The 27,331-nt window shown below is 37.5% G+C and overlaps 1 protein-coding gene across 8 annotated transcripts in view; it reads right to left on the minus strand.

The window, feature by feature from the left end:
• Window positions 1-27,331, minus strand: part of CYRIA (CYFIP related Rac1 interactor A) — a 53,878-nt gene that overhangs the window by 16,962 nt on the left and 9,585 nt on the right. For 4 of the 8 annotated variants that reach the window (XM_064650567.1, XM_064650562.1, XM_064650564.1 and 1 more), the window contains exons 2-4: window positions 20,963-21,013; window positions 19,111-19,179; window positions 1,969-2,048 (exon numbers count right to left, since the gene is read on the minus strand). In XM_064650567.1, the coding sequence (XP_064506637.1) occupies window positions 1,969-2,041 (73 nt within the window). In that variant the 5' untranslated portion in view covers window positions 2,042-2,048; window positions 19,111-19,179; window positions 20,963-21,013. Of the gene's footprint in view, window positions 1-1,968; window positions 2,049-2,236; window positions 2,317-19,110; window positions 19,180-20,962; window positions 21,014-27,331 lie in introns of those variants that run through there. The other 4 variants (XM_064650568.1, XM_064650566.1, XM_064650569.1 and 1 more) reach the window with 3 other exon arrangements.

Here is a 27,331-nt window from a genome sequence, read left to right on the forward strand (position 1 = left end):
TCAGAAGCAGTGCTGACATATTTACTTTGAGATTTAAGCTCCTGCCTAATGAAAACGTGCACAAAACCTAGAAAGCAATATGCTGATGCAAACAATGAATACAGTAAATCAGCTCAGCATACCCCTCATCCTCCAAATGGCCAACTGAAGTGACCATTTTCATCCATGAGCTCAAACTGACAGCTCAGGCCACAGAAAGTCACATGTCCAGCAAGCACACACCACACACACCAGACTCTGAACTATGTCCACTGAGAGCATCCTTTTGTACTGTAAGATGGTCAGTTAAAGGAGACCAAAGCACACAACCACAGCGATCTTCAGTCACACCTCTTTGACCCAATACAGATTTTGTGTCAACAAAAACCTCCAGGACTGTATTTCACAGGAAAAACATTTTAAACTTCCACTCATGAGCACCAACCCACGGAAATTTGGAGGTGACAGTTTCATTCCTCTGCATGTAGTTGTGCCTGACTAGTGTGCACTGACCACTGGACCTTCCCTGGGAGAAGGCACTTCAACACATTCAGTCCTTGGACATGTGCCTTTAGAACAAAAATCAACCTTCACTGCCAAGGCAACAAACCTGATATTTTCCCCTCTCATCACTACCTCTACCAAGGCTTCCCACTGCCAGACCACCTCTTTCCTGCAGCCTGGGTCAGGAACACTTTCTTATTGTCCAGGCCACAGTGGGGCTGATTAAATCTGGAACCTCAGCTGGTATCAGCTGAAAACTTCCGCAGTACCTTGGCAAAGCCACAGAGCACAAGGCTTTCAAAAGTTTGATTAAAAAAAAAAATTAAGTGGTGATTTGGATAAAGTTTGTCATCGCAGGATGATAATAAAATTTTCAAGTGATATAGACAGTGGAGGAGGGATACATGGCTCACAGTAACTTGTCCTAAACCCAAACTAACCAATTAACTTTTTTTCATCAATTAAAATTGATTCTTCATAATGAGGTTATTATGATCTAGATGAGAAGATATGAACACAGTTACAGTCATACACCCTAGCTGACTCTTTGAAGCAGTGCTTCAGAGTGCAGACACACACATACACTCAGAATATGTCAGTTACTTTTTTCAGAAAAATAATTCAGGAATAAATAATGAAAGAACAAAACTGTTTCAAGATGATAAAATATGTGTCTAAACATCCAAAATGCTCTCTTAAACCAATGCTACAAAAGAAAGTTATTTTAAAGACACTGGCTTTTCTCAAAATTTTTTTTGAATTTTTTTTTAGAAGAGAGGTATTAAGAGACAAAACATCACACACTGTTAGTGTTTTAAATGAAAAGCATTTCATGTATGTAGTGAAGAAAGATTAAAGCCATATTAAAGGATTTGATGAGAATGTCTAGAAGTACATGCAGGGAAAATATAATCAGCAAAAGTGAAACAGCTTTGAATCAAATATAGACAGGATGAGGAAATTAGTATGCCGTTCTGCAAACTCATAACCATGCAATTAAGAGAGATGCAATCAAGTGCATACACTTTGACCCTTTCACTACTTTTTAGAAACTATAATCCCAGTTAAATCATCACTGAACCAACCAAAATAGTTACACCCCCACTGCTTATATTTTTTCAGCTTTTTATTTCAAATAGGTATTTCCATTCAAGGAAGAATCATAATTTTTTTTTTAACCCTGATTTGTTAAAAAAAGCCGAGGCTGAGTTAACTCATGTAAATTTAACAATGGCTCATAAACGTTTTGAATTTAACTGAAGGTAAGGTTTTACTTGCATATCTACCTTTCTGTCTCTTTCTCTGCTCAGAATGAATTGAAGGAATTTTGTATGGTTCTTTAAATATCAAAAACCAGTATTCTACTGAAGTGTAATTTGATTTGTTTGCAAATCCCTTTTGAATTGCTTTATGATGCATGAGCACATGCAGTTTATTAGGAAATAATAAGCAAAGAAGGCAAGCCAGGCAAGAAGCTTTGCTCACTTTCAAAGTCAAGGAAAAAATTTGGCCCCTGATCAAGCTCTGTGCAAGTGAGAACTTTTAAAAGATTTCCCATTTGGTTCCTGAAAAATAGAAAAGGAAGAGAAAAGGAGTCCTGAGTGAACAAGTGATTTTAGAGACAAGGACTTGGACAGATTGGTTGTGGTGGAAAATACACACTCTAAGCAATCAGATATTAAAAGTTTTTCCTCAATTTGCTGTTAAGTCAGGGAAAAGAATCTGTCATTGTCTTGTAATTGTTTGAACTTACTTTCAAAATCCAGGAAAAAATGTGGATAGTTTTCAATTTCCCTGGTAAGGACCTTAAGAAGATTACCCATCCCAGCAAACCTAGTAAATGCAACAAAATCGTAAACAGTTATACACATAAACACAGAATGCTACAGCTAAAGGCTTGACACAGTCTGCATCATATATTCTACACTTTGTCACATTCTGGACCATGAGAAACATTTTGATGGTCAGTTCTGTGGTATTTATAAGTAGTGAAAGAAAGAGGAAAATCTTGGACAAACACAGAAATAATTCCATTCAACAATTTGAAATTTAAACTTCCATATAACATCCCAGAATATAAACAGGTATTTATGAGTTTATTTACTTCTCAAGAGAAACAAACTCAGAGCTACATCTCTATTTGTAAATCCTCTAAATTGCTGGATTCTTTATTAGCAAACACCATTTCAAAGTAAAAACTGAGGTCTTAATACTTGTCCTAGGTTCCTCAGCATAATTCCATGTTAAGAAAATAACCCAATTTAAGAAAAAAAATCTGTTTCCAATCACCAAGATTTTATAAAATATTACTGCGACAATCTATCACAAAGAACAGCTCTTTTTAACTTTTAAAAATGCATGTATGCATTAAAAAAAAAAAAAAGGAAAAAAAGAGGAGGTTCAAACTCTATCTTTTTATCTGTTATTCCTATCTTTTATCATCTTGGAAGTCTTTGCATGTCAAGTTATGAAAAACTCCCAAAAGAAAAAGTGACCAATTCTTAAAAAAGGAAGCCTCTATGAAAGATAAGTAGGAAGGAGATTTGAAGAAAAGTTTTTTACCAGTACAGTCCTTAAGAAGATAAATTATTCTAAAACTATGTAGAAGTAGAGCTTTCTTGGTCAAACTTAAACTTTCTGTCAGAAGAGAGAATAATTAAACCATGAAAAGCACATATAAGGACAAAGGTTTGCCTGGAGGGATGTAAAAAAATGTAATTTTAGATTTAAAATGCAGGTTGAAAACTGATTTTTGCCTCAAAGATAGATATTCTCAGTACTCTATGCCATAGCTCTTGGGGCTCAGATCTGATGTTCATCTGTGATTCAGTTTAACTCTTTTCCCACTTAAGAAATCAGACCACAAAAAATTATTCTAAGCATGTACATGGCTGATACTACAAGACAAAGCTTTTTTCAAGTTCTCCCACAAGCATTACAGTAGAGAAAGTATCATCAATCCTAATTTCTATGTACATATAAGGGATATATTTCTATAGCAGGAAAACCTAGGAAGGTAATGTGAGGCTTGCAGATTTCAAAATAGCCACAATCATACCATAAAATGATATAAATTTAATCAATATTCTCTTCAGAGCATGCAGCTTCATGTAAACAAGGCTTTTGTTAGACAAATGGCTTTGTTTTGCATTAAATACTACTTCAAAATTTTCTCTCCAGAACAAATCCAGTGAGCAGACTGTCAAGCCCTTTGCAATTAGCAGCATCTTGCATATACAAAATTGAAACATAAAGAAGCATTTTCCATTATTTGTAAAGTTACATTCATTTATATGCAGGAAAAAAAATATACTGTTCCTAGAAAGGGGAAAAACATGCAGACAAAGCAAAACAGATTTTATAAGTGTTAAAACTTGTATCTTCAATAATTTAATATTTTCATCAAACTGGCATAATACATTTTATCAGCATTAGCTAAGAGGAACGAGACAATGTGTATACACTTATTTTCCTTTTCACAACCTTGAAAGAAAAAAATTACACTATGCAATAGTAACACAATCTAAATGACTGACTCAGCATGGACTCTTCACTTTCAACTCATTTTAAGCCATATCTTACCTCATTGCCTTCAATCTTCAGAGAGTATCCAACCATTTCTTCTACTGCCAAAGTCTGCACTGCATCCAGAACTGGTTTAGCTGATAGTATGCTTCGAACAGCAAGAAACCCTTTGTGCCAAAAACCTGAGGATATGCTCCCTCATTTGCACTGAGTAGCTTGAGGTCATGTGCTCAAGCTCTGCTTTCTGATCCTTCTTACACAAGTACAGCACAACTCGGCTTGGGAGATTTCTGAGTATTTTTCTGGAACTTTTGTTGTATTTTTTAGCTTGTTTTTCATTTTATTCCCCTTTCCTTCAATCCCTGTGTAAAAACTGATTCAGCTATTTAGGTCACAAGTATGAAACAGAACCCTGTACAAACTTATACACATGTTCATGGTCAGGCAGCATTTTCCAATGATCCTGAAGGCTCTGGCTTGACACCATCTATTTTCAAAGTACCTCAACTTCAAAAATAGTCATATTCAACATCAACATCCAGAAAATATGGTTCAGGCAGCTGCTAAACATGCTTTAATTCTCTATGAATTGAAATAATTTCTTAATGGTTTTCTAAAAAACAAAACTAAAAGCAACATCTAGTTCCAAGAAGTTTTCAAGTATAATTCATCATTCAACACTAAGTTTTGACTCCGAATTAAAATGCCAACCTTCACCTTAATGGATGTGCTAATAAACACAATTCCTTGCCTCAAACTGAATTATTTTATTCTGGATAGCTTGCTGCTTCCCAGTACTTGGATCTTCCAAACTGTCTTCCCTTAAAAACTCTAACAACATATGCCAAACCTCAGGAACTGTAAGTTACCTCCAGGATAATTTTTAATGGAATTTCAAAGTAACTAATGGAAATCATTCTGAGCAGGTCAGGATATATACTGTGGTTGCAAGAAAAATGCAAATAACAGCTGATGCACAGAAGCAAATAAGGAAGGTTTAACTTAAGAGCATAAAAATCCATTTAATAAAACTGGAAAGCATTTTATTTTACTTACTGTAAAATCAGTTTAAATGTTGAAATGAGACTCAATGTATATATAAAAATATTGCTGATGTTGCACTACTAAATGACAGTGGCTTCTCTTTAGTCTCTGAATCCCTTAAAATTCTAACTTATAACTATGCTTTAAAAATTATGACATGTTGACAACAACGTTTGCATTTTCTTTTTCTCTACTGCTATCCAAATCATTAAAGCTTACCATAAGATATTACATAAGCATATAGAAAATACTTTTTTAAGATACTGTTGAGAGTTTAAAGCTCATTGCTTGATTTTTGATGCTCAACACTTAATTAGTAGCACACAGACATAAGCCATAACACCAGTAATGAACAAGAAGGTACATTTAGAATTTTGCATTTTATTTACCATTATCCAGTAGCATATTTAAAAATCTGAGCTTTGAAGAAAATAGCATGGGCTGGTTTTCCAAAACATAACTGTGTTCCTAAAATTTCATTGATTCAGTTTCAACATTCTAGAGGTATTACCTAGGATGGGAAAATAAATTTCTTCTCCCCCACTAAACCAATCAGTTTATTTTTGAATTGTGATATATAAAACACTATGCCCCCTCCCCCAAACAAATCAGAACTCAACCGTACAAATTTGCCATCGATTTTATATACCAAAATATTTTCTTATTATATATTTAAATCCAGTTTTGAAAATGTAGTAAGTGTTCACAAACTGGGTATTAGTAACGAAACACTGAATGTCCAAAGCTAAATATCATGTTATTTAACTCTTCTTTAAAATCTTTGTTTACACACTGTTTTAAGCAACTACATAATTTTCAAGTGTGGAGTTTTGCACTCCTTTCAAATGACAGCTACAGTAAAATATAAATTGTTAGAGAAGTACTAATTGATTTCTTCTCTTACAGGACTAATTTAATCAGCACCAACCCAAAACTATCAGCAACATTGCAGCTACACTGAAGATAGACAGATAAAGCATTTAAACCACATGTTAGTGAAAAAGGACACATTCACCAGCTCAAGCCTTTGCTGCTCATCAGTGCTCCTTTGCTAGATACTATTTCCTAAATCTGCCTGCTTGCATAAACACGGTCTAAAAGGCTTTTGTCAAAATGAGCTGGATCAGCAAATACTTACTGCTTAAACTCATTTAGATCACCCTAACGAAGCAGGGCTGTGCGTGTTCTCATGAGCAGCTCCACTGGGAGTTTCAGGAGAAACAGAGGCTCCCAAACTCAGAAGAGGCACTGAAAGATCCGGAATCATAAGTTCTAGTGGCACACCTGCATGAGTAGAGACAGGAGGCATCCAGTCCACAGTCTGAGGGAACTACATTAAGCACATAAGTGCCATTAAAGCACTGGAACTGACCTTACTGCATGAATAATTAATTGTGGTTTCAAAAATACACCAGCATCTGAACAAACTCAAGATCTCTCAGATCAAAAGCAGGATTCCAAATCATTGTGATATTCACTTATACAGTTTGTTGAAATGCTTGTAAGGAAACAGCAGAAGTGCAAGATGCAAAAAATTTACTTGGAGAACTGGCTGCTCATGGCTTGGATGGGTGCACTGGACATTGGGTGAAAATCTGGCTAGATGGCCAGGCTGAGAGAGTGGTGGTGAGTGGAGTTACATTCAGCTGTGGAATTACATCCAGCTAGTGGTCAGACACTAGTGGGGTTTGCCAGGCCTCACTATTGGGGCCAGTCCCATTTAATATATTTATCAGTGATCTGGACAAGGAGATTTGCATTGGTAAGGCTGCACCCTGAGTACTGTGTCCAGTTCTGGGCTCCTCACTTCAAGAATGACATTGAGGTGCTGGAGCATGTCCAGAGAAGTGCTATGAAGGTGGTGGAGGGTCTGGAGAGTAAGATCTATGAAGAGTGGCTGAGGGAGTGGGGTTGTTTAGCCTGGAGAAGAGGAGGCTCAGGGGTGACCTTATTGCTCTCTACAACTACCTGAAAGGAAGTTGTAGCAAGGCGGGGATCAGTCTCTTCTGCCAGGCAACTATCGAAAGGATGAGAGCACATGGCCTCAAGCTGTGACAGGAGAGATTCAGGCTGGACACCAGGAAAGATTTCTTCATGGAAAGGGTTGTAAACATTGGAACAGACTGCCCAGGGAAGTGGTGGAATCACCATCCCTGGAAGTGTTCCAGAAATGACTGGATGTGGCACTTAGTGCCATGGTCTAGCTGATCTGGTGGTGATCGTTCAAAGGTTGGACTTGGGGGTTTTTTTCCAACCTAAATGATTCTGTGCTTCTCTGATCAAGTGCACCCTCAGTCAGTTGGCAGACGACACCAAGTTGGGCATAAGTGTTTATTGTCTGGAGAGCAGGAAGGCTCTGCAGAGGGATCTAGACATGCTGGATTGATGTGCCGAGGCCAGTGGTATGAGGTTCAACCAGGCCAAGTGCCGGATCCTGCACAACTGGCAACTACAGGCTGGGGGCAGAGTGACTGGAAAGCTGCCAAAAGGAAAAGGACCTGGGGGTGCTGGTCCACAGCCAGCTGAACATGAGCCAGTGTGTGCCCAGGTGACCAAGAAGGCCAATGGCATCCTGGCCTGTATTAGTCATGGTATGGCCAGCAGGACTATGGAAGTGATAATGAGCAGTGAGACAAGGGGAAATGGCCTCAAGTCACACCAGGGAGGTTTAGATTGGATATTAGGAAAAATTTCTTCTCTGAAAGGGTTGTCAAGAATTGCAACAGGCTGCCCAGGGAAATGGGTGAGCCACCAACGCTGGAGGTATTTAAAAGTCATGTAGATGTGGTGCTTAGAGACGTGGTGGGTTTGGCAGAATCAGGTTAGCAGCAGGACTCAATGAACTTGGAGGTCTTTTCCAACCTAAATGATCCTATGATCCTATAATTTATTCCCATCAAACTCTACAGTAGGTTTCTTTTTAATCATCTCTCCATTTTTATTATAGTTAAGAATACTTGCATGGATATGTTATTATCATTATCTTCCACTGTTTTACTGAGAAATGTTTAAATCTTATAAATTGTAGTTGCATTGACTAAGAATAACATAACAACTAGTATTTAATAGTCTCAATTGTGCAAATACATTTAGTTTTCAAAAGTGGTATTAATCCTCCATGGAATTAATTTTAGAAATAAGTTTAAGACTGTATTGTTATACTAAGAAAAGAAAAAAGTAAAAATAGTCATATATTTGTGTTTGAGATGCTAATTGCACAAAACACCAATATATATAAGACATTTGATAGTGAAGTACATACAGTATTCTCTAGCAAATATCCTTTTTTTTTTTTCAGAGAGCAAGCTACATTCATTTCCCAGAAAAAAAAATTATCCCCAATGCTGGCCTCTAAATCCTGTATTTATAAGATTTTCATAATATAAATGACATACATAAAGTACACCAAGAGAAAACCTATATGCAAGCAAAGAAAAATCAGTGCCACACATTCCTTAGGCAGGTGAAGTACAAACAGACAAAAAGAAACCCCGACAAATTCAAAGCCAAAAAATAGATATAAAGAAGTGAAAAGTGGAATAAGAGAAGAAAGTCGCTCAAGGTGAAAGTAACTCAAGATAAAAGAATCATTCCTGCTTTGAACAATCATTTTATTAAAATTCCTAGATAAGCAACACTTCCAGCCAAGAGCTTTTGCTGTTAACTGATATGCAGATTGCAGGACACAATTAAAACCTAAACAAAAGTGAGACAAGTAAAAGGGAATTAATAAATGGTTTGTAATAACAAATACATTTTCACTAATCATAAAATGTTTAAAGACTTGGCCATCAACATTAGTACCCGTAGCCCCAAGGATTACAGAGCTTGGCTTGTGGTTTTGTTAAAATTAAAAGGTAAAAAAAGAAAAAAATTACCTTAGATGTACTTAAAATTTATCCAACAGGAGGATTTTTCTATATGTCAACTCTCACACCTGAATATACTTTGAACAGAACTCGTATGTATTTTCAAAGTACATAATGTCAGAGCAGCCATCATGAAAGAATGAAAACCAGCCAACCAAAATATCTGGATTTTGATTCATAGGTCATAATAATAATAATAATAATAATAATAATAATAATAATAATAATACTAATAATAAAACCCACAACACAAATGAACCAAACAAAAAAACACCAATAGAAATGTGAAATGGAAGCCAATTGAGTAATTAGAATAAAATTATATTTGAAATCAGGAAAACACTGTTGCACTTTGCTTCTTCTGTCTGAGTGTAGAGTAACTACAGTAACCTAGTCTGAATATGCCATTGCCTGCATAGATGCTTTACACAAAATGGGGACATAATTCCTCTGTACATGATAAATGGAGCCTCTATCAGTTGATGCTGTTAGATAAGCAAAGCAGGATACCACTGCTTACCAAACTGATACACAGCAGGGACAGCTAGTTTTAAGTGTCTCTTCCTTCAAAACAAAACCACTGTATTTTTTCCTAAGTGGAGTTTGATTTCTTCCAAGCTTTGGTAAGAGAAGGGCAGCCATACCAACATCTTCCCCTTAAAAGTTTCTTGTCCTCATAATTTCTCACCAAAATCATAGTGAAACAGGAAGTAAGCCATCTTAAACACCATTCAGTTTTGTAAATCTAATGATTTGAATATTTGAGAAGGTATCTGGTTTCAACATCTGTGAATATAATGAGTGAAAAATCTATTCTTGATCAGATAAATTCTTAGATACAGAATCAGAAACAGACTCTTGGGTGAAAAATTAGAAACAGGAAAAAAATGTTGCTGGTCCTTTCTGCCTATAAATGACTGCTGATTATTGTCTTCTGACTATGCCACACAGAGTATTTTTATCATACTCACAGAAAATCCAGTGGAAGTGGCTGAAAAAACTAGATGAAAACCATCATAATCTAGTTTTTTGGGCAAAGATGGTAAAAACTTTCCTCAGTTTGATTTTATTTTCAAGTTATTTCTTGTGCCAGTTGATAACAGGAATAAGTCTTTGCATCCTAATTTTTGTCTTTCTCTATTTTACTTCTCATTTTAATACATAAATGCCAAAGCAGTACATCTAATCTCAGTCAAGTCCTGAGATATGAAACCATAAATCCTACAGTGACCGGATTCCTTACTGCATATTTGCCAGTGATCTGCTCTAAATGTGTCAGTAGGTAGGACATAATGCATTTTGCCATTTTGTGTTTCTGGTTTGTAGGGTACAAACCAGATCTGCAAGATACAGATCCAAAGCAGTCTTTACAAGTATTGCTTCCTGGAAAAGAGGAGGGAAGTCAAACAATATATTAAAATACTAAGCAGACAATACATTCAGATCGAAGATATTGACATTAGTGGAATTAAGAGAGCTATGGCTGACTATATGTACCAATAGCTCACAATTTGAGGAATTAAAGATGAAATGTGGATCTTTGTAGGGATTAGTTGCTATTAGTTTAAAATACTTCCATTTGTGCAATAGTGGTCTTATTTAATATCTCATTACACAAAATAAGAAAACTTCCTGACCAATTTCTGTTACAAAGCTGTTGACAGAAATAGCAAGAGTTCCACTAGGCAAAAAAAATATTCAAAAAACCACAGTAGATAAACTGGAGGTTAATACAGACTTTAAGAAAATTATTTAGAACTTCAGAAAAAGGTCACCCAGGTGTCTCTGGGTGAGGGTAAGCATGCATGAGTTACAGAAAAGTATAAATTTCAATAAAACTCCCCCTTTTTTCTTAATTAACTTTGTATCACTTTTAAAATCCTTCTGATATTATTTTCTTAATTCCTTTTCTTTCACATTAAAGACTCAATTCATTAAGACATACAGGGCAGAATGGTTCCATGCCATTTTTCTGCAAAACAGCCTGCTTTGAAAATTGCATTTAGTTAGTAGACAAGCACATTAATGATACAAACACAAAGATTTTTAATTTTATATTGTGCTTAATACTTTAAGAAGTGCATTCCCTAGTAAATCTGTTTTCAAAACCAGTGTTTTACTTACACTGACTGCCAAACAAGCCTTGTGCCCCAACACGAGCTAGCTAAACACCGTTGTAACTTTTTTGGGTATATTAACAAATCTGCTATTTGCCTAAGATGACAAACAGGGAAGGACCTACTGCAGACGACACCAAATTAAAACCATCCTCTTAATTAAAAATTAAGACTCCTTGTAAACATAAAAAAATTGAAATCACCTAGCGATCCTGACAGGCTCATCAGTAATTAATTCTAATCACTACTGGAAGCTATTCCTAATTTAAGTAATGAAATTTGCACGGTAACTTTTTATTAAGCGGATAAAATTGATGCACAGTCGTGACCTTATACTCCACTCCTTTGCTTTGCTATATATCCATTTTTAGCTGACTGACCGCTGTGGATGGCGATCGGCCCCAAACCGATGTACGCCGGTTTATTCCCTCCCCGTCAGGAGATGGGCAAGCCCCGGAGGTTCGTTTTCCAGGGAAAGCGGCGGGAGCGGGACACGCGGCCCGGGGGCGCCCCCTGCTGCCGCCCGGCGGGACAGCCCCGAGGCTCCGGGGATCCGCGGCCTCCCCGGGCACCCGCACGGGAAAGCTCCTCCTCGGGGTCAGCTGGACTGCTACTGGGCATCAGTGTCTTGCCCGTTGTCTCGTCCTGGGCACTGCCGGGAAAATCCCGGCTCCATCCTCTTGATGCTCCCCTTTTCAGATAACTAAAGACATTGATGAGGTCCCCTCTCAGCTTTCTCCTTTCCAGGCTAAACTGGCCCAGCTCCCTCAGCCTTTCTTTATAATGAATGAGGTGCTCCAGTGCACTGACCACCTCCAGAGCCCATCTCCCCATCTAAGTAAAGGCCAGGATGAGCCCTAACGCCAGCTGAGCTCAGCCCAACAGTGCCAACATCCCTCTGCAGGAGACCCATGCGTCCGCCTGGATTCCTGCAGGGACTCCAGCTCCTCCATCAGTAGATGATCTTCTCCTCTACCCTTACAGCTTGAAAAAACCCCAAACTAACCCAGCCAATATTTTAATAACCACACTTCAGAACTAATACCAATATTAAAAAAAATAAAATTATATCGCTTTCCCTTTTTTCCTGCTGAAACTCAGAACTTAGTTTAAAAGTAACTGTGACTGCATCGAAAATTACCACAACTGTCATTTCCACTCAAAGGTTGAACAGCACATGAGGGCTGTTTAGGCTTAGCAGAGTGAAATCCCGAGGGTGGTGAGTGTTCTCAGCAGGGCATCTGACACATTCCACATCAGCCCTAGCACCAGTCCTGTTCTCTCCTTCTGAACAGAAATAACATTTCTATTTACACTTATTCAAGCAGTTTTGATTAGCATTATTTCTTTTGAAGTTAAGCAGCAGTCTAAAAGTTGAGAAAGAAGAAATGGTTTGGTAGTCTGACTAAAGAAGAGATACTTGGTATGAGATACACTAACTTTAAAATGCCAGTTACTTGCAATGAAAAATGGAAGGAAGCAGTCACATCCAAGATTTTCTTACTGCCTTTGCTGAATCCTGTTTGAAAGGCAAATCATGGAACTATACAAAATACACTATATTTAGGTTTAGAGCAAAATTTGAAATTTTGCTTTCGCATAACCTTGTTTCATTTTCAGTTGTAACTAACTTGCCATTCACACTTAGAGGTGGCATAAGTCATATCTAAAATAAATACATCCTTGTAAGGACAACATTCATTAGTTTCTAAGAAAATTTCAAAGTATAAGCAACTATTTAAATAGGAAATTAAAAAATATTTAGAACTTTGTTGAAAAATTCAAATTGTGTAAAAACTACACAGGCAGACACCCCTCCCCTCCCCAAGCATATGCATATACTCATGTACACAAGGAATTCCGCACAGCACTGGAAACATCTCTGGAAATTGAACTTTGTTTTATTCTCCTCTGACTCAATTACTATTTTAGTTGCAATTTATTCAACTGACTTACTAATAAAAACGACATCAATGAAAACTTCAGAAAAGCCTGAGAAAATAAGTAAAAAATACTCAGTGATTGAAGACTATCAGGTTTGCAAGTAATGCAAATTTACTTAGGTCAAAAAAAAAAAAAGTTCAAAGAACAGAGTTTATAGACTGAAAAGAAATTAAAAGACCTAAATCAATACACATTTCAAAAGTGCAAAAATATTTTCTATAAAAAAAGTCTTTAAACTGCAAAAAGATTAATAGTCTTTTATTATAGACTAGATTTTTTTTAAACACTAATATTGGAAAAAATATACATATATGAACAATATAAACTATATATATGTATATCTACATTGGTATTAAAGTTGGATTTTTATATATTTAAATTTTATATCAAATACACCACATTATTAATACTACCATCCAAACTACTTTGTAGAATTTTTATGGAAGGAATATATTCAAGAAATAATAACTGTAAATAACAGTGGTGGAATGCACATTTGGTGCCTATCTCACTTTTCTGATCTTCTGAAGGAGAATTATTTGAAGTCAGAAAAACTCCAACTCCAGCAAGGCCCATTCGAGTCCTACACTCCTGTTTTGGGTATGGCCTCCACACTGTCACCCAACAAAAGGCAATAACTACTCTCAATCAGACTTTGATTTAATTTGAACTTGAATCTTCAATTCAGTTCTTGAATTACGGGCTTGTTCTAGTTCAGTGTTTGCCCAGCCACCCATCTTCCAACCATGAGGGCTAAAACAAAGTATTGCCTAAAATTACCACCATAGTACCAATTAATATTTTATTAACCTAAAGAATCAGAGCAAAGTGACCAAGATTGTTGTTTACTGTTTCAAATCAAATTAAAAAACCTTACTTTCATATAAGAAGTTTAAAATTCTGTAATAAATAATTCCTACATTTAATACACTTAACTCAGAAATTGAACTGGCTATAATAAAATTCCTAAAAAGGGGCTGATAATTAAAGGTTCTTTGAAAACATGCTATGGTCAGCATATTCCCAGCAGGAGGAAAACTTCAATACAGATCAAGATAGCTGTCCAGCACCTGATTTGGTTTTGGAAGTGGGCTGCAGTTGAGGCAGTTATCCACTAAGTGGCATTATCAACCCAAACACCTAATTTTGACAAAAAATAATCATTGTAAAGAACATTTTATCCCCTGCAAACAAATTGATGGAAAACATTTTTTTTGAATGATTCGTTTTATTCCAGTTTTTCCTAAACCTTGGCATTGTTCCAAATAGCATTACCAATTTACTTTTCACATCAAAACATTTGGAAATATTTAGCAGGATTGTCAGGTTAGAAATAAAACCATCATGACAGACCTATTAAACAGAGCAACCAAAATCTGGGAGCAATATGAGTTCAAATTAGACACATAAACGTACAACAAGGTATTTTAAAAGTAGCTGGGGTTTCAGTAGTGCTGCAAATCAACAATTCTAGTATTTCCTGTTGTGAAGTATAAAAGTCACACCATGTGTTTACTTTAGATAAAACACTTAAAAAAAAAGTAAATCCAATAAATTAGATATACTGATGCTACCCGATGCTATATAGTATTAAAAAATTACAGTAATTGGGAAAGTAAGAAAATGACACTTCACTAATTATTTAGAGATTTGTTTTCAAAATGTTACTTAAGGATTAATGACTGTAAATATTGGGGGGTTTTGACAATTGTTTGCTGGAAAAATGCCTTTAGGAACAGTAGAAATACCAGAAAAAAGTATTAGAACAGAACTCTCATTTTAAAGTAGTTTTCCCCTATTCCTATTGTTTGTCCCTGGTCTTTTATCACTGTCAATTTGTTCATACATAAATAGCTACAGAAAATAAAGGGGAAAAAATCAGTATTATTGTAGACAAGACTACAGAAAATTTAAATGAGCAACTAGTGTCTCCCTGCCTCATCAAAGCATACATTTTAAGCTTGTGAAATGTCCTACACATGTACTCAAAATTCTCAGCATACTCCAATGCTACAATGAGCAAGACATTCCTTTTTTTTTTAAGTGATTTTTTTTTCCTCACTGGCCACAGAGGAATTGCATTTGGACATGGTCCTTTTTCCCTACATCCGCCTACTACAAACATTTGCTGCAAGTCAGCGACTCCAAAACCAAATTGTTTACAATTAACTCAAAAAGCCATTAAAAAATTGTTTCTTTGTTCCAGTTGGAAAGAGGGACAGCCAGATGTGTGGCTTGTTGATCTTGCTCTTTTCTGACCTCTGAGTGTAGGAAGAACTGCAGCTGAGGAAGGAAGTCAGCAAGTTGTGCTAATGAAGGTGAACATTGCAAAAAAAGAGCTTGCAAATCTTTTTTGTGAAAGAAAAATCTCTTGCAAATTTTTTTATTAAAAAAAGAGATAACACAAAGCCGTACTTTTTGCTATTGATGAAATATTAGAGCCTTTATTTCAGAAGAAGTCAATTATGTGTCATTTGCTACTTTAGAAAAATTTTACCCTTTATTTCAAAAACTTCATTAAGTTTCACTGCTGTAAATTAGCAAACAACTCATCATTAACACCTGCTGGGAAACCATCCTTCTTTGAGGATGCAAAACTCAGAAAAAGCATTTTAATTTTAGGCTCTGACTGAGTCACAGTCTAGCACAACAGACCAAAATCTAGCATACAGCCAAATTCCAGATTGAGACTGTGCCCAGTTCTTGGGAAAACACATCTGGCCAACAATGCAAGGCAGCCCCCTACAGTTATCAGAGTACTTTTCTTCACAGGTCTTCCCGAAACATGATTATGCATTATATCTGTAAAATACTCGCCAAAGAATTAACTAGTAATCAGTGTTGAAAACCTCATTACATGGTACTCCTTGCAACAGTACAGAACAGGTCTGTACAAGGTACTCTGTGGGCATAAAAACAATCTCTCCAAGACTGCATAGCAACAGGTGTGAAATGTTATCATCTTGTTTATAAACTTTTAATTACTTTCTAAAAAAATTTCTAACATGCATTCTGAAGTTCTACGACCACAGTGCTTATTTTATCAAGGTAGCTGAGATGTTAGTAAGTTATCATGGCCTGAGGTGATACCCAAGGACACATTTGTGTGTGAAGCACAAATTCACTCCAGAGATTCAGCTTTAGATATTAATTCTGGCACCTCAAGCAGTTAGTGAAGCATACTTCAGGCATCCAACTTAATTGTGGAAATTAGGTTAAAAGTTTGATGTTGTTCTCCCTGCATTGCTAACTTCATCTTAACAGTTCACACTGCTTTTGGTAGAAAATGATGCCTAATTCTTGTCAACCAGTCACTATTTCAGAATATACTTACCATCTGAAGACTTGAATCATCATAGTTCACCATCATAGTTCTTTGTCTAACTTAGATCTACTATGGTATTATTTAATTAAGAAACTTGCCTATGTATACTTAGAAAACAGGAAACTGAAAATGAAAACTAGTTTACTCTCTTCCCACCCCACATTCTCCTGCCCCCAAGGTCATTTAAAAGCCAACACAGATACAATTATTTAATCTGATAGGAAAATTCAAATTCTGGAGAACTAAAGCAATATTTAATGTCATACTTTTCCAAATAGTTTTAAGGGATACTGGTCATTTTAAAAATGGTCCACGAGATTCAGTCTTTCTCTTTGCACTGAGAGAAACGAAATCCTTGTCATGTGAAATTCCCAGCACAGCTCAAGGAGCTCAGAGCTATGAGCACAAAGAATTGCTTCTGTCACATTAGTATTTAGAATTTATTATTGGCTTGTCACTGTCATATTAAGATTTGATTTTCAGAATATTTTCTTTAAAAAAAAATCTTCAGATGCTTCTATAGCTTGTATTTTGTCAGTCTTCTGAAAAAAAAAATCAATCTTTAAAGTCACTAAAGGCATATTTAAGGGCTTCATTTGGAAAAAAAAGTCTTAATAACTGTAAAAGGTCTCTAATGGTAGACAGTTAGGACTTCAAAAATATATCAGGTAAAAGAAAAAAACTAACACATTTTCCTACCTGTTTTAATTCCTATTATTTCCTGACAATTAGCTTAATAAAAGCAGTGAAACATGCTGTAGTAATATTAACTTTCTATGGAATAATATTTGAAATAATCCGTAACTTAACAAACCTCTATTTCCTCATTTCACCCTCCTTTTTTCTCCTCATTTTCTGTTTCTTCTGACACGTCAAGAGTATTTATCTCCATTCTTACCATTTTTCCTTTTATTCTCCCTTTTCATTCTACTTGTCCTGTCTGTAAGATCTCAGTCCTCCCCACCCCTGGGGTAGATAAGCCCATGCAGAGCACTCATTTTTGAGATTCTGTCCTCTCTGACTCAGAAGGATCATCCTGCATTTAAAAAGTAGCTTGGGCCATTAATTAGTTAAATTGCTATTATAAAATTTAATAGGTATGTCATATACATAATTCCTACTTCAAATTCCATACAACTCCAACAAAATGGAAGGCTGGAAGGCATTTTAAAGGAGAAAATAAAACTTAAAAATAAAATACACAAAGTAGCTTCGCTGGTAAAGTATACAGTCCTTACAAGTTCACATCATTAGTTTAAAACACAGAGAAGAATAATTTCCTACACTGCAGAAATTGTCAAAGCTCTGACTGCAGCCTTTCATCTAAGTAAGTCTCTACTGTCACCCCTCACATTCACTTTCTCTGTTGGTCCTGGGTTTATTCACCCATCCAGTGAACTGAAACAGGAATATTGCTGTCTTTTGACTATGCTGGTTCCACATCCTTTGTGGCCTTAAATTAATGAATCTCTACACCTTCCAAACACCTCTGCACCTGGCTTTATTTCTTTTGAGTATACCTGCATGATTACAAACACCTTTATTTTGACAGACTGCCCTGTGTTCACCTGGATACTGTGAACCTGCTTTAACAGAAACTCAGTCAGGCTGCTGCCATGTTGGGTTTGTTTCTACCTGCAACAAATGGAAGTTTTTGTGGTCTTTTGCCCACAGCATTGCTTGTCGGATGCCTCTCATAGCAGCTTAATTAATGACATCATTCACTGTTAATAAAGCAGGGTTAGCTCAAAGAGTCCTTTCCATACTCAGTGTCTTCCATCTCTGAGAAAACACCAGATCAAAACTACCATCTAGCATAGCCTTACTTCCCACGATAAAGATATTGCCCTTCAGATCTTAAGCGTTAGATGCTGCAAGTGGCCAAGTCGAATTTCCTGTGTTTTACGTTTCCCAGCAGCCCAGAAAGGGCTGGCAAACAGCAGTGGTTGGGGCAGAACCAGCAGACCTGGTGTCTGTGACTCGCAGCCTGGAAACCCCGTCACAGTGCTGACCTCAACTTGGCCACATGTGTAGTGTGACCCTGAGATCTCCCTTCTGTTCCTTGTAACCTACGCAGAAAACATGGATAGCCAAATTGGCACAACCTCTAGTATTTCACTAAAAAAAGCTAATCTTCAGTGACAAATTCTCTTTTAATTACATCTACAGATCAAAACCTTCTAGCTCCTCTGCTTCCTCCTCAGTTATTGAAGTCTGCAGCTGTTCACAACCCCTTCATAGACTTCCTCATATATCAAACCTTTTCTTGTAGCAGAGAGAAACAAGAAGTTTAAAGCCAATAAATTTGTTGCTGCAGATACTGGCACTGATTTCCTTGCATTGACACCAGTACTTGTTTGAGTCTGCAGTGAGCTGATGCAGAGTTCTACACTGACAAAAGTAATCCTCCAGGAAGCCTTTGCAATCCCACAGATTTTCAGCAGCAAATTCCCTAAACCAGCATATCCTGCTGAGTGAAGGTGTTGATAGAAGAAAAGGGGCAAACAGAACTCACCTGCCACTTTGGACGGCAACATGCTGATCAAACAACTACACACCCGATCATAAAGATAATCCTGCACATAGATGGTCATACATTTGTTGGTGTGGTTTCTCTCAGGGAATATTAAAATTTAGGGCAAGTGAACTATTATTATTTAAAAGGTCAAATAACATTGGACTCATTCAACAAAGACATAAACACTGCACAAAGTAAAGTCCAGCATATTGCACTCTTTAGCTTTCTTGCATTTCACACATAAAGAAAGGGAGTACGTAACACAAACACTTGGTTATGTCTTACCTAGGAATACAGTGGTTCCAATTCACATTCAAAAATCCAAAGAGGTGATGCTAAACATTCAATGTCCGTCTGTCATGAGAAACATTCAAGATTACACTTGGGATCACTGTGCTTTTCCCTATCTCAATTTTCAGACTAAGCTTTCTAGTTTAAAAAAGAAATTCCCGGGAAAAATAGAAATTATTCTATTCAAAGTGAACTTTGTATCATTCCAAAATTTTTGGAGCAATACCATTCAAAAATGCAGCTGGGTCGAAACAATCAGCTACTTAAACTAAACTTTATCCCATATAATTCTGCAGAACAGAATCAATTTAAGTTGGATTTTATAATGAGCTGTTGCAAAGGTTGGTAGAACCAAAGGAAAATAATGTTCACTAATACTGGTGTGCACAGAATTAAAAGATATAATAATGAAATCATGAAAATGGGAATACATTTCCAAAACATTTAGCAATTTAGTACAACGGCTATACTTATTTAAAACAGTATTTATATTGAAAAAGTCCAGTTAAAGTTCTAAGTTCAGAAATTAATTTTCCAATCTTTTGTAACTACTGAAATGAAGAATGTAATTTAAATGCCCAATAGTGATAATTTCATTCTGCAAGTGTGGGGAAGAGGGGGGATCTACTGGAAAAACAAGGGCACCAGTTCGTCCATAAGGATCTGCAGGGACAGCTATTCTAATGTCACTTTTTCAACCCTCTAAATAAAATAACTTAGAGAGATGCAAGTTTGCTTCCAGAATAAAGGTAAAGGTAACAAGAAAAATAAATCCACTACAGAAAACTTGGAATTGAACTTCTATTTCAACCATAACCTCAATAATGCTAATATAACTCCACAAACACTCTTCCCAGATATTCAGGTTCACTATCCACAAAACCTCAGAGGCCAAGCCATCAGGTCCATAAATCAGCTTAATTAAGTTTTAGCTTTGAAAAACACATGGTTGTGTTTCTGCAGCTATATTTATAGATATATGACTAAAAACTGGTTCTAATCTAATTATGCATTTTTATCATTTAAATTCAAAATAGTAAGAGTGCTTGATTTCTGCCTAAAGAGGAATTATCTTTTGAAACTCAGGGGAAGGGTGATGCGGTGCAGATTGGTTTTTTTCCTAAAAATACGTTCCTTACTGCAAATTATAACAATTCATTATAAAAGTAGATTAAATTAAATCAAAATGTAACACTAATTTCCCAAGTAGAACACCCACACAGGGAACTAATTAGCAACAGCTCCTCTGTGTAAACAAATCTTTGTACCAATTAGTAGCTGGTCAAGTCAGGGAACTCCCTTTCTCTAGGGGAAAAATGTCTATTTTCAGCATTGCTTTATTTTGCTGCTGGCTGCAAATTCTCTCCAGTTCTGTAGCAATGGAAGGTATTTAGAACTTATATTTCAGAGAGTTTGATGGGAACTCAGTCAAGATTTGGGGGAAAAAATGGCAGTAGAAGCCCTGTAAAAATCACAGAATCATGACTTCAAAAGGGATGAGAACAAACTGCTCTCTGCCTAAGCCAATTCTGTCCCAAGGGTTTACACAGACCAGAACAATAACAGTGAAACGACTCAAAACAAACAGTGGAGTAAATGAAAAAAGTACATGGGAAGAAGAATTCTCAGTTGTTATTCCATAATAAGAAAGGCAAACAAATAAAAACCCCAAGGCGAGAATATTATGCCCAGATAGCATTTTTAAAGCACCAGTTAGGTGCAACAGTAAAACTACATAATAGGATGGCATTCAAGGGTGGCTGAGTGTTCATTTATCATTGATGACATTCAAATCTGCTAGACAGCTGTTCTGTGCAAGACTGAAAGTACCAGAGTTGACTCTTACCTTGTTGAAGATGATCCAGAGCCTTCCTGATACTTAGACAGAGGCTGCAATCTGTGGATTTTAAGAGTTGTTTAAAAGGACTGTTATTAATGAAACTGTTTCAATTACTAAGTAAAAATCAGAAAAGTTACTTAAATGCCTTAAATACTGAGTAATTTGCCTTTTTTTCAAAAACAAAGAGTATTCCTGCAAGGTATCTTCTACTGTGTATTACGCCCAGAGTAAAAGGTCAGTCAGTCTCTCAGTACAGACAGTGAACTACTGTTTAGGACACCAAGTTCACCCTGAAGAGTGATGCATCTTACATGGGAAAGAAGATGGGAAAGAGGCATCAGAGAACAGGCAAAGCAGGAACACCTCAGGATAGGGAAAGTGCTGGCAGCACCTCACAGAACGCAGAAATATCCCTTTTCCTACAGAGTAGTTATGTAGTAAGAGACAACTTCTGACCCTCCAGCATGACTGGGTTGCAAAAACCAACTCTAAATATCATTGATTTTTACAGCATTTACTGGTTCAAGATATATGAAAATATGTACACTTCCCTCTTGACCCAACAACAATGATGTCCCAAAGACTTAGGAACTCCAGCACTAAATTTATATAGAAAAACTAAATTTTGGAAACAAAGAACCAGCAACTATCAAGGAGTATCTCCTGCTTAGCTGTATCATAAAATTACAAAAACTTTGCAACCTACACAGAACGGCTATCCCTCAGCACAACTTAAGTAGAAGTTAGGACTAAATTAGATTTTTAACAACATACACATTCCATTCTGGAAGCTTGCTTTTAAACCTTTTAAAGAATTTATCACAGATATCCAAATTTCAGTATAAAACAAAATCAAACTAACACAAAGATCAAATGGGATCTAAGAACAATGTCAGTCCAATTCACAGAGTTATCGTGATAAACCAGTATGAAATGGGCATTAAAAAAAGACCAGGTGATGCCAGGAAGCACTTCTTGCTCACAAGCAATAACTGTGTGGAATGGGCTGCAAGGCCAGTTCATTGAGGTAACACATTTGGATGGAGAGAGATGTGGTTGAGTGGGAGAGCAAGTGCCACGGGAGGGGAAAGAGGATAAACGACTCTGCAAAGTTTCAAGTTTCCAGTTTCAGGTATTTAAAAAGGAATATTCCTTTAGAAGTGGAGATAAAGAGCCCAAGATTGATATCAGAATTTTCCATAGGAAAGCTGAGGAGAATGAAGAGGAAGAACACTTTAATGTGTTTATAAAATAAATATAAAGACACTTCTTGCAACATTGTAACTTAACCATAGGGTAAAGAAACAAATTTATGAGCAATCGCTCTTCTCCTGGAGAGAATTTGCAAGTTAGAAAGAAAGGAAAGTAATCATTCCTTAACATCAGCAAGATAAAAATGGACAGAAATAAATAAGACACTCTGGGAACCTTAGCAAAACCTTAATGCTGCCTTAAGGGAAGGATATCAACAAGGAGGCAAACCATCACATATTAACATGGAAGAGAAAATTCTCTTTTCATGTTTTGGTAACATCCAGTAAGTCAATTTATCCCTAGTTAAAATGCATTTATACAATAAAACACAGGAATCAGTTTGGTTCCCTCAGCGTAGTAGTCTGGGGGACCTGCTGGGAGTAAAGCTTATTATCCACCCAGGGATTTGAGCAGTCGTAGTTCACAACCAATTTGACTTAAGGAAAAACACAGCTGCTATTTTGAAAGTTTCCTGCTGTGTAAGAAATAATTAAGGCTGTACGATCAGTATTCAACGAAGCATAAATAGCAAAGATGCTAAATTAATTCTATTTGCAAATGAAGAGTTAAGTGAAGCCGCATTACAGAATGGACTACGTAATGTTGTAGTTCAAAGGCAAAACAGAAGAGTTAAATAAGATGAAGTGTGTGTCAGAGGCCAGACTCTCAATCCTAACCACAATATTATTTCATGTTTTCAAAGTCCTTTACCCAAGAACTAGAAAGTACAAGTTCCAAAATCAAGCAAAGAATTATATTCTGATTTAAGATACAAAAAATAAAAAAGGAGCAGCAGCTAAACACACTTATCAATGTATATACTGAAAAAGCACAGACTCATTAAAACCTTTATTACCAAGCTTTACTATATAAATATTATGCAGAAAGATGCAAACGATGTTGATGGCAATGCAGGTAATTCAGGGCAGCTCATCCTTAAAGCATCCTGACCTGAGCTTTGATTCTCTCCCCACACAATCCTCATACCACAAACTGCACCAGATAGCAGGAGTTCCCAGTGCAGGAATGGCACTTAGCCTGTCAGTGTCTATGCAGGGACTGGAAGCTTAGTTCTGACCACTGGACCACTTCCAGGTGGAGGAATATATGGTAAGTTCACCAGGACACCTACGCCATCCCAACAGCTATTCCTCAAGTACTGCAGAAGGAAGGTGGTGAGACAGATGGTTGTGCTCCACAGACTAGAGTCAACCCTTGAGTTGTCTGTTGGACCAGACACTATTAAGTCATTAGGACTCTAATACCTTTAACACTGCTTAAAGAAAAAAAAAACACCCACACACAAAACTTCACACCCTTCAGTTTTTGCTAAATATAAGGTTAGGCTTGCATCTCCTTGACAAAGGCAAAAAGCCAATTAGTAAAAAAGGGCTGAGACATTTGCTTAAGACAGGGATTCCCCAGGGAAAACCTAAAAATCATGCCAACTCAGGTTTGCGCTAGTAGGTTGCTGCTGCTCCTTTAGCTAACAGAAGGCAAAGCTTAGGTCAGGGATAAATTTTACTCTACTGCCAAGATATACATCCTTTGGTTGAGGACACTGTACATGCCATCTGCTTACACTGAATTTATTAATTTTGATTTAAAATGCCAGGCCATAATTCTTAAAAAATACATATATTTTTTTAAGCAATTGTTTTCAAAGTTGTTGATTATACCTGCATATTCCCTGGGGTTTGTCTTACCAAAAAAATTGTGAAACTCAATTATTCTATGATTTTAAGTTGCTCTGGATTATTTTTCCTGCTTTCCAGACACAGCCTCTCACTTCCAGGCTTGAAAGAATTTTTTTCTCCTACCTTTCAAAGACAATGCTGCCATTGCCTTCCCAAAGAAGCATCTGAATCCCAGCTTCCTGGAAAGCAGGATCCGTGGCCACATGTATGTCAGAAAATAGACTAAGGCACACAGCCACGCTCTGGGCTTGGAACCAACAAACATGGTACAGTTTGTAGCTGGACAACTAAAATCCTATTCCTCCAAAACAGCCTGGCCAGATCCAAACAGCCTTTTGGAAATGGTCCATCTCTCTCCTAACCCCAGAACTATGCTTGGGCATTATCTGTGAGAGTGTTAGTTGGCACAGGACAAAACCGTATCATGAGCAGTACTAAAAATGTAACAGCAGAGTTGCATGCCATATTCACTCCTTATTTAGTTCCTACTATGAACACGCATCACAAATACAGTACCCAGCTGCGTCTGGAGAATATCATTTTTAGAAGTTAATTCCATAAGCAGAACGTGCATTTCAGAATTAACAGGTCACCTTTTCCAGGCTTTATAGCTCCTAGCTTTAATATCACATCCTCAGCTAGGTGGTTCTTGCTTTCAAACCAAAGGAACAGAACAATATAAACATGTAACAGTTGGGCATTTGTGTTTCTGCATGTATTATATGCAGCACACGTGAAAATTTGCACTCTAGGTTTTCGCAGTTTTTTAATGTGTTCAGGCAGACTAAACACGAGCATCTTACTTCTTAATTTCAGCAAGCCTGGACTGCTGCCAGTAGAACATTGGCCCTGACTGTCAGCTGGTATAGAGTGGGCATAGCTCTACCGACAGCATCCCAATGCAGAGCAGCCGAAACTCTGCTTCTCCAAACCCCACCCACATCAGTGTGACGAACAACAAAGAAATTCACCGTATCAAGATCAGCATTTTTGGGACAAATCTCTGTTTTTTTCAATAATTCACAAAGTTATATATGTCTTCACAAATTGTTTCTCTCTTCTAAGTCAGAAATCCCAACTTTAAAAAATTTAATGCAAACCTGAATCAGAAACATTTACCCTTATTTTGCACAAAAAAGAACATAAGCAAGAAGTTCTTGTAAACACAAGAGAGGCACATAAAATTTTTCCAAAGGAAAACACAACTACCATGGTGCAAATCTGAATGTAAATATTATACTTGGCAAAAATTACTGTGTGTAAAACTTTGTATAGATGTGATTGTGCAGTGTCATGGGGTACCAAAAAGTCATCCGGACAGTACAAAAACATACACCCCTTTTACAGCTGCTGACCTAAAGATGATGGTTCTTCAGTCACAATTCAGACTTACCTTCTTGTCTTAAGTGTAAGGGTATTGTGTATTGGATTTCCATGGCAAGGTTTTGGTAGCAGGAGTGAGGTGGAGGGGAAACAGGACAGGATGACACAACCCACCACTGGCCAAGGCCGAGCCCATCAGCGATGGTGCAGTACTTCTGGGGTAACAGTTACAAAGGTGGAAAAAAACTGCTGCAGAACAGCAGCCAGAGAGAGGAGTGAGAGCATGAGAGCAACAACCTTGCAGATCCCAAGGTCAGTGCAGAAGGAGGGGCAGGAGGTGCTGAGATTCCCCTGAAGTCTGTGGTGCAGACTATGATGAGGCAGCTGTGTCCCTGCAGCCATGGACGTCCACGAGGGAGCAGAGATGCACCTGCAGCCTGGGGAGGACTCCACTCCAGAGCAGGTGGATGGATGCTCAAAGGATTTTGACCCCATGGGAAGCCTATGCTGGAGGAGGCCCCTGGTAGGACCTGTGGACCCATGGAGAGAGGAGCTCATGCTGGAGCAGGTTTGCTGGCAGGTCCCCTCACAGGGGACCCACACTGGAGCAGCCTGCTCCTGAAGGACTGCATCCTGAGGGAGGGATCGCATTGGAGCAGTTTGTGAAGAACTGCAGCCTGTGGGAAGAGTTCACATTAGAAAAGTTCATGAAGGACTGTTTCCTGTGGGAGGGACCCCATGCTGGAGCAGGGGAAGAGTGTGAGAAGGATGGAGTGGTAGAGGTGTGCTGAACTGACTGCAGCTCCCATTCTCCATCCCCCTTGTGTAGCTTGAAGGAAAGAGACAGAGAATTTGGGAATGAAGTGGAGCTCGGGAAGAAGGGAGGGATGGGGGGAAGGCATTTTAGGATTTGAGTTTATTATTAATTATCCTACTCTGATCTGATTAAGTCAAACTAATTTCCCCAAGCGGAGTCTGCTTTGCCCATGACAGTCACTGGTGAGCGATCTCTCCCCGCCCTTATCTCGACTCACAAGCCTTTCATTATGTTTTCTCTCCCCTGTCAAGCTGAGTAGGGCAGTGATAGAGCAGCTTCAGTGGGCACCTACCACCCCGACAGGGTCAATTCACCACAGTATTGACAAAACTGCTTATTACTCTGTCAAACCTTGACCACCCATTTATAACCATTGGAGTACTGGCTGCCAATCTGGTCCAGTGAGTTCACTTAATCATCCATCTAATAACCACCTGCCTCAACCTAATAGTCCCATATGATGAACTCCCATAGCCTGATTTACCCGGGAATACTTTAATCATAGTGCCTTGAACTACAGGTACAATTTCAGTCTTCCAAAGAGATGAAAAGTCACAAATTTATCTCAACAGTGACATCAACACCCAACTAAAGACCATCACTCCAATTAACCAAAAAACCATCAGATCTTTCAAGAAAAACAACCAAAAGCCCACCCACATATGTGAATCAACAAATTTATTAAATCCTAGTGATGATAACACTGGAGGCATGAGAAAGACATCTGTTTTTCACAGATCTTGGCCTACATCCTAGTTCTGATGTGAAAAAAACCCACAAAGCAACAGCTAAAAAGAAAAATTAAAAAATTACTTTAGATCCAGAATTAGTATGATCCTTTTCTTTTGTTCCCAGGATACCTACAGCGACACTAGAAAAGGGTGATGCCAGAAAAGGGACTGCTCATTAAGATCTTAATTTTCTCCAGCTCCCTTTGGGCTCCTTGACAAAATGCTTCATTTCATATGAAAGTAAATGTTCAGGTCAAAGATCTCCACTTTTCATAGCTGTCAAAGGAAAAAGTCTGGTTTACACAGACACATCCACTCTGCTGTGATTTCTAAAACATCTTGTGTTGGGCTGAGCAAGAAGAGAGACAGCTGATTTACGCGCCCCCATGTCAAATCGTTTCACAGCATCAGTAAATAAAGGGAACATACAAGGCTGACTAAACCCAAGCTGATCAATACTGTGAATCATCGACTCAGAGATGGCTTTGAACACACACGCAGGACATCAGCTGGCAGCATGGTTGGAGCTGACCATCCTGGTGCTGGCAGAACC

The sequence above is a fragment of the Pseudopipra pipra genome, chromosome 3, assembly GCF_036250125.1.
Source record: "Pseudopipra pipra isolate bDixPip1 chromosome 3, bDixPip1.hap1, whole genome shotgun sequence".
Lineage (NCBI taxonomy): Eukaryota > Metazoa > Chordata > Aves > Passeriformes > Pipridae > Pseudopipra > Pseudopipra pipra.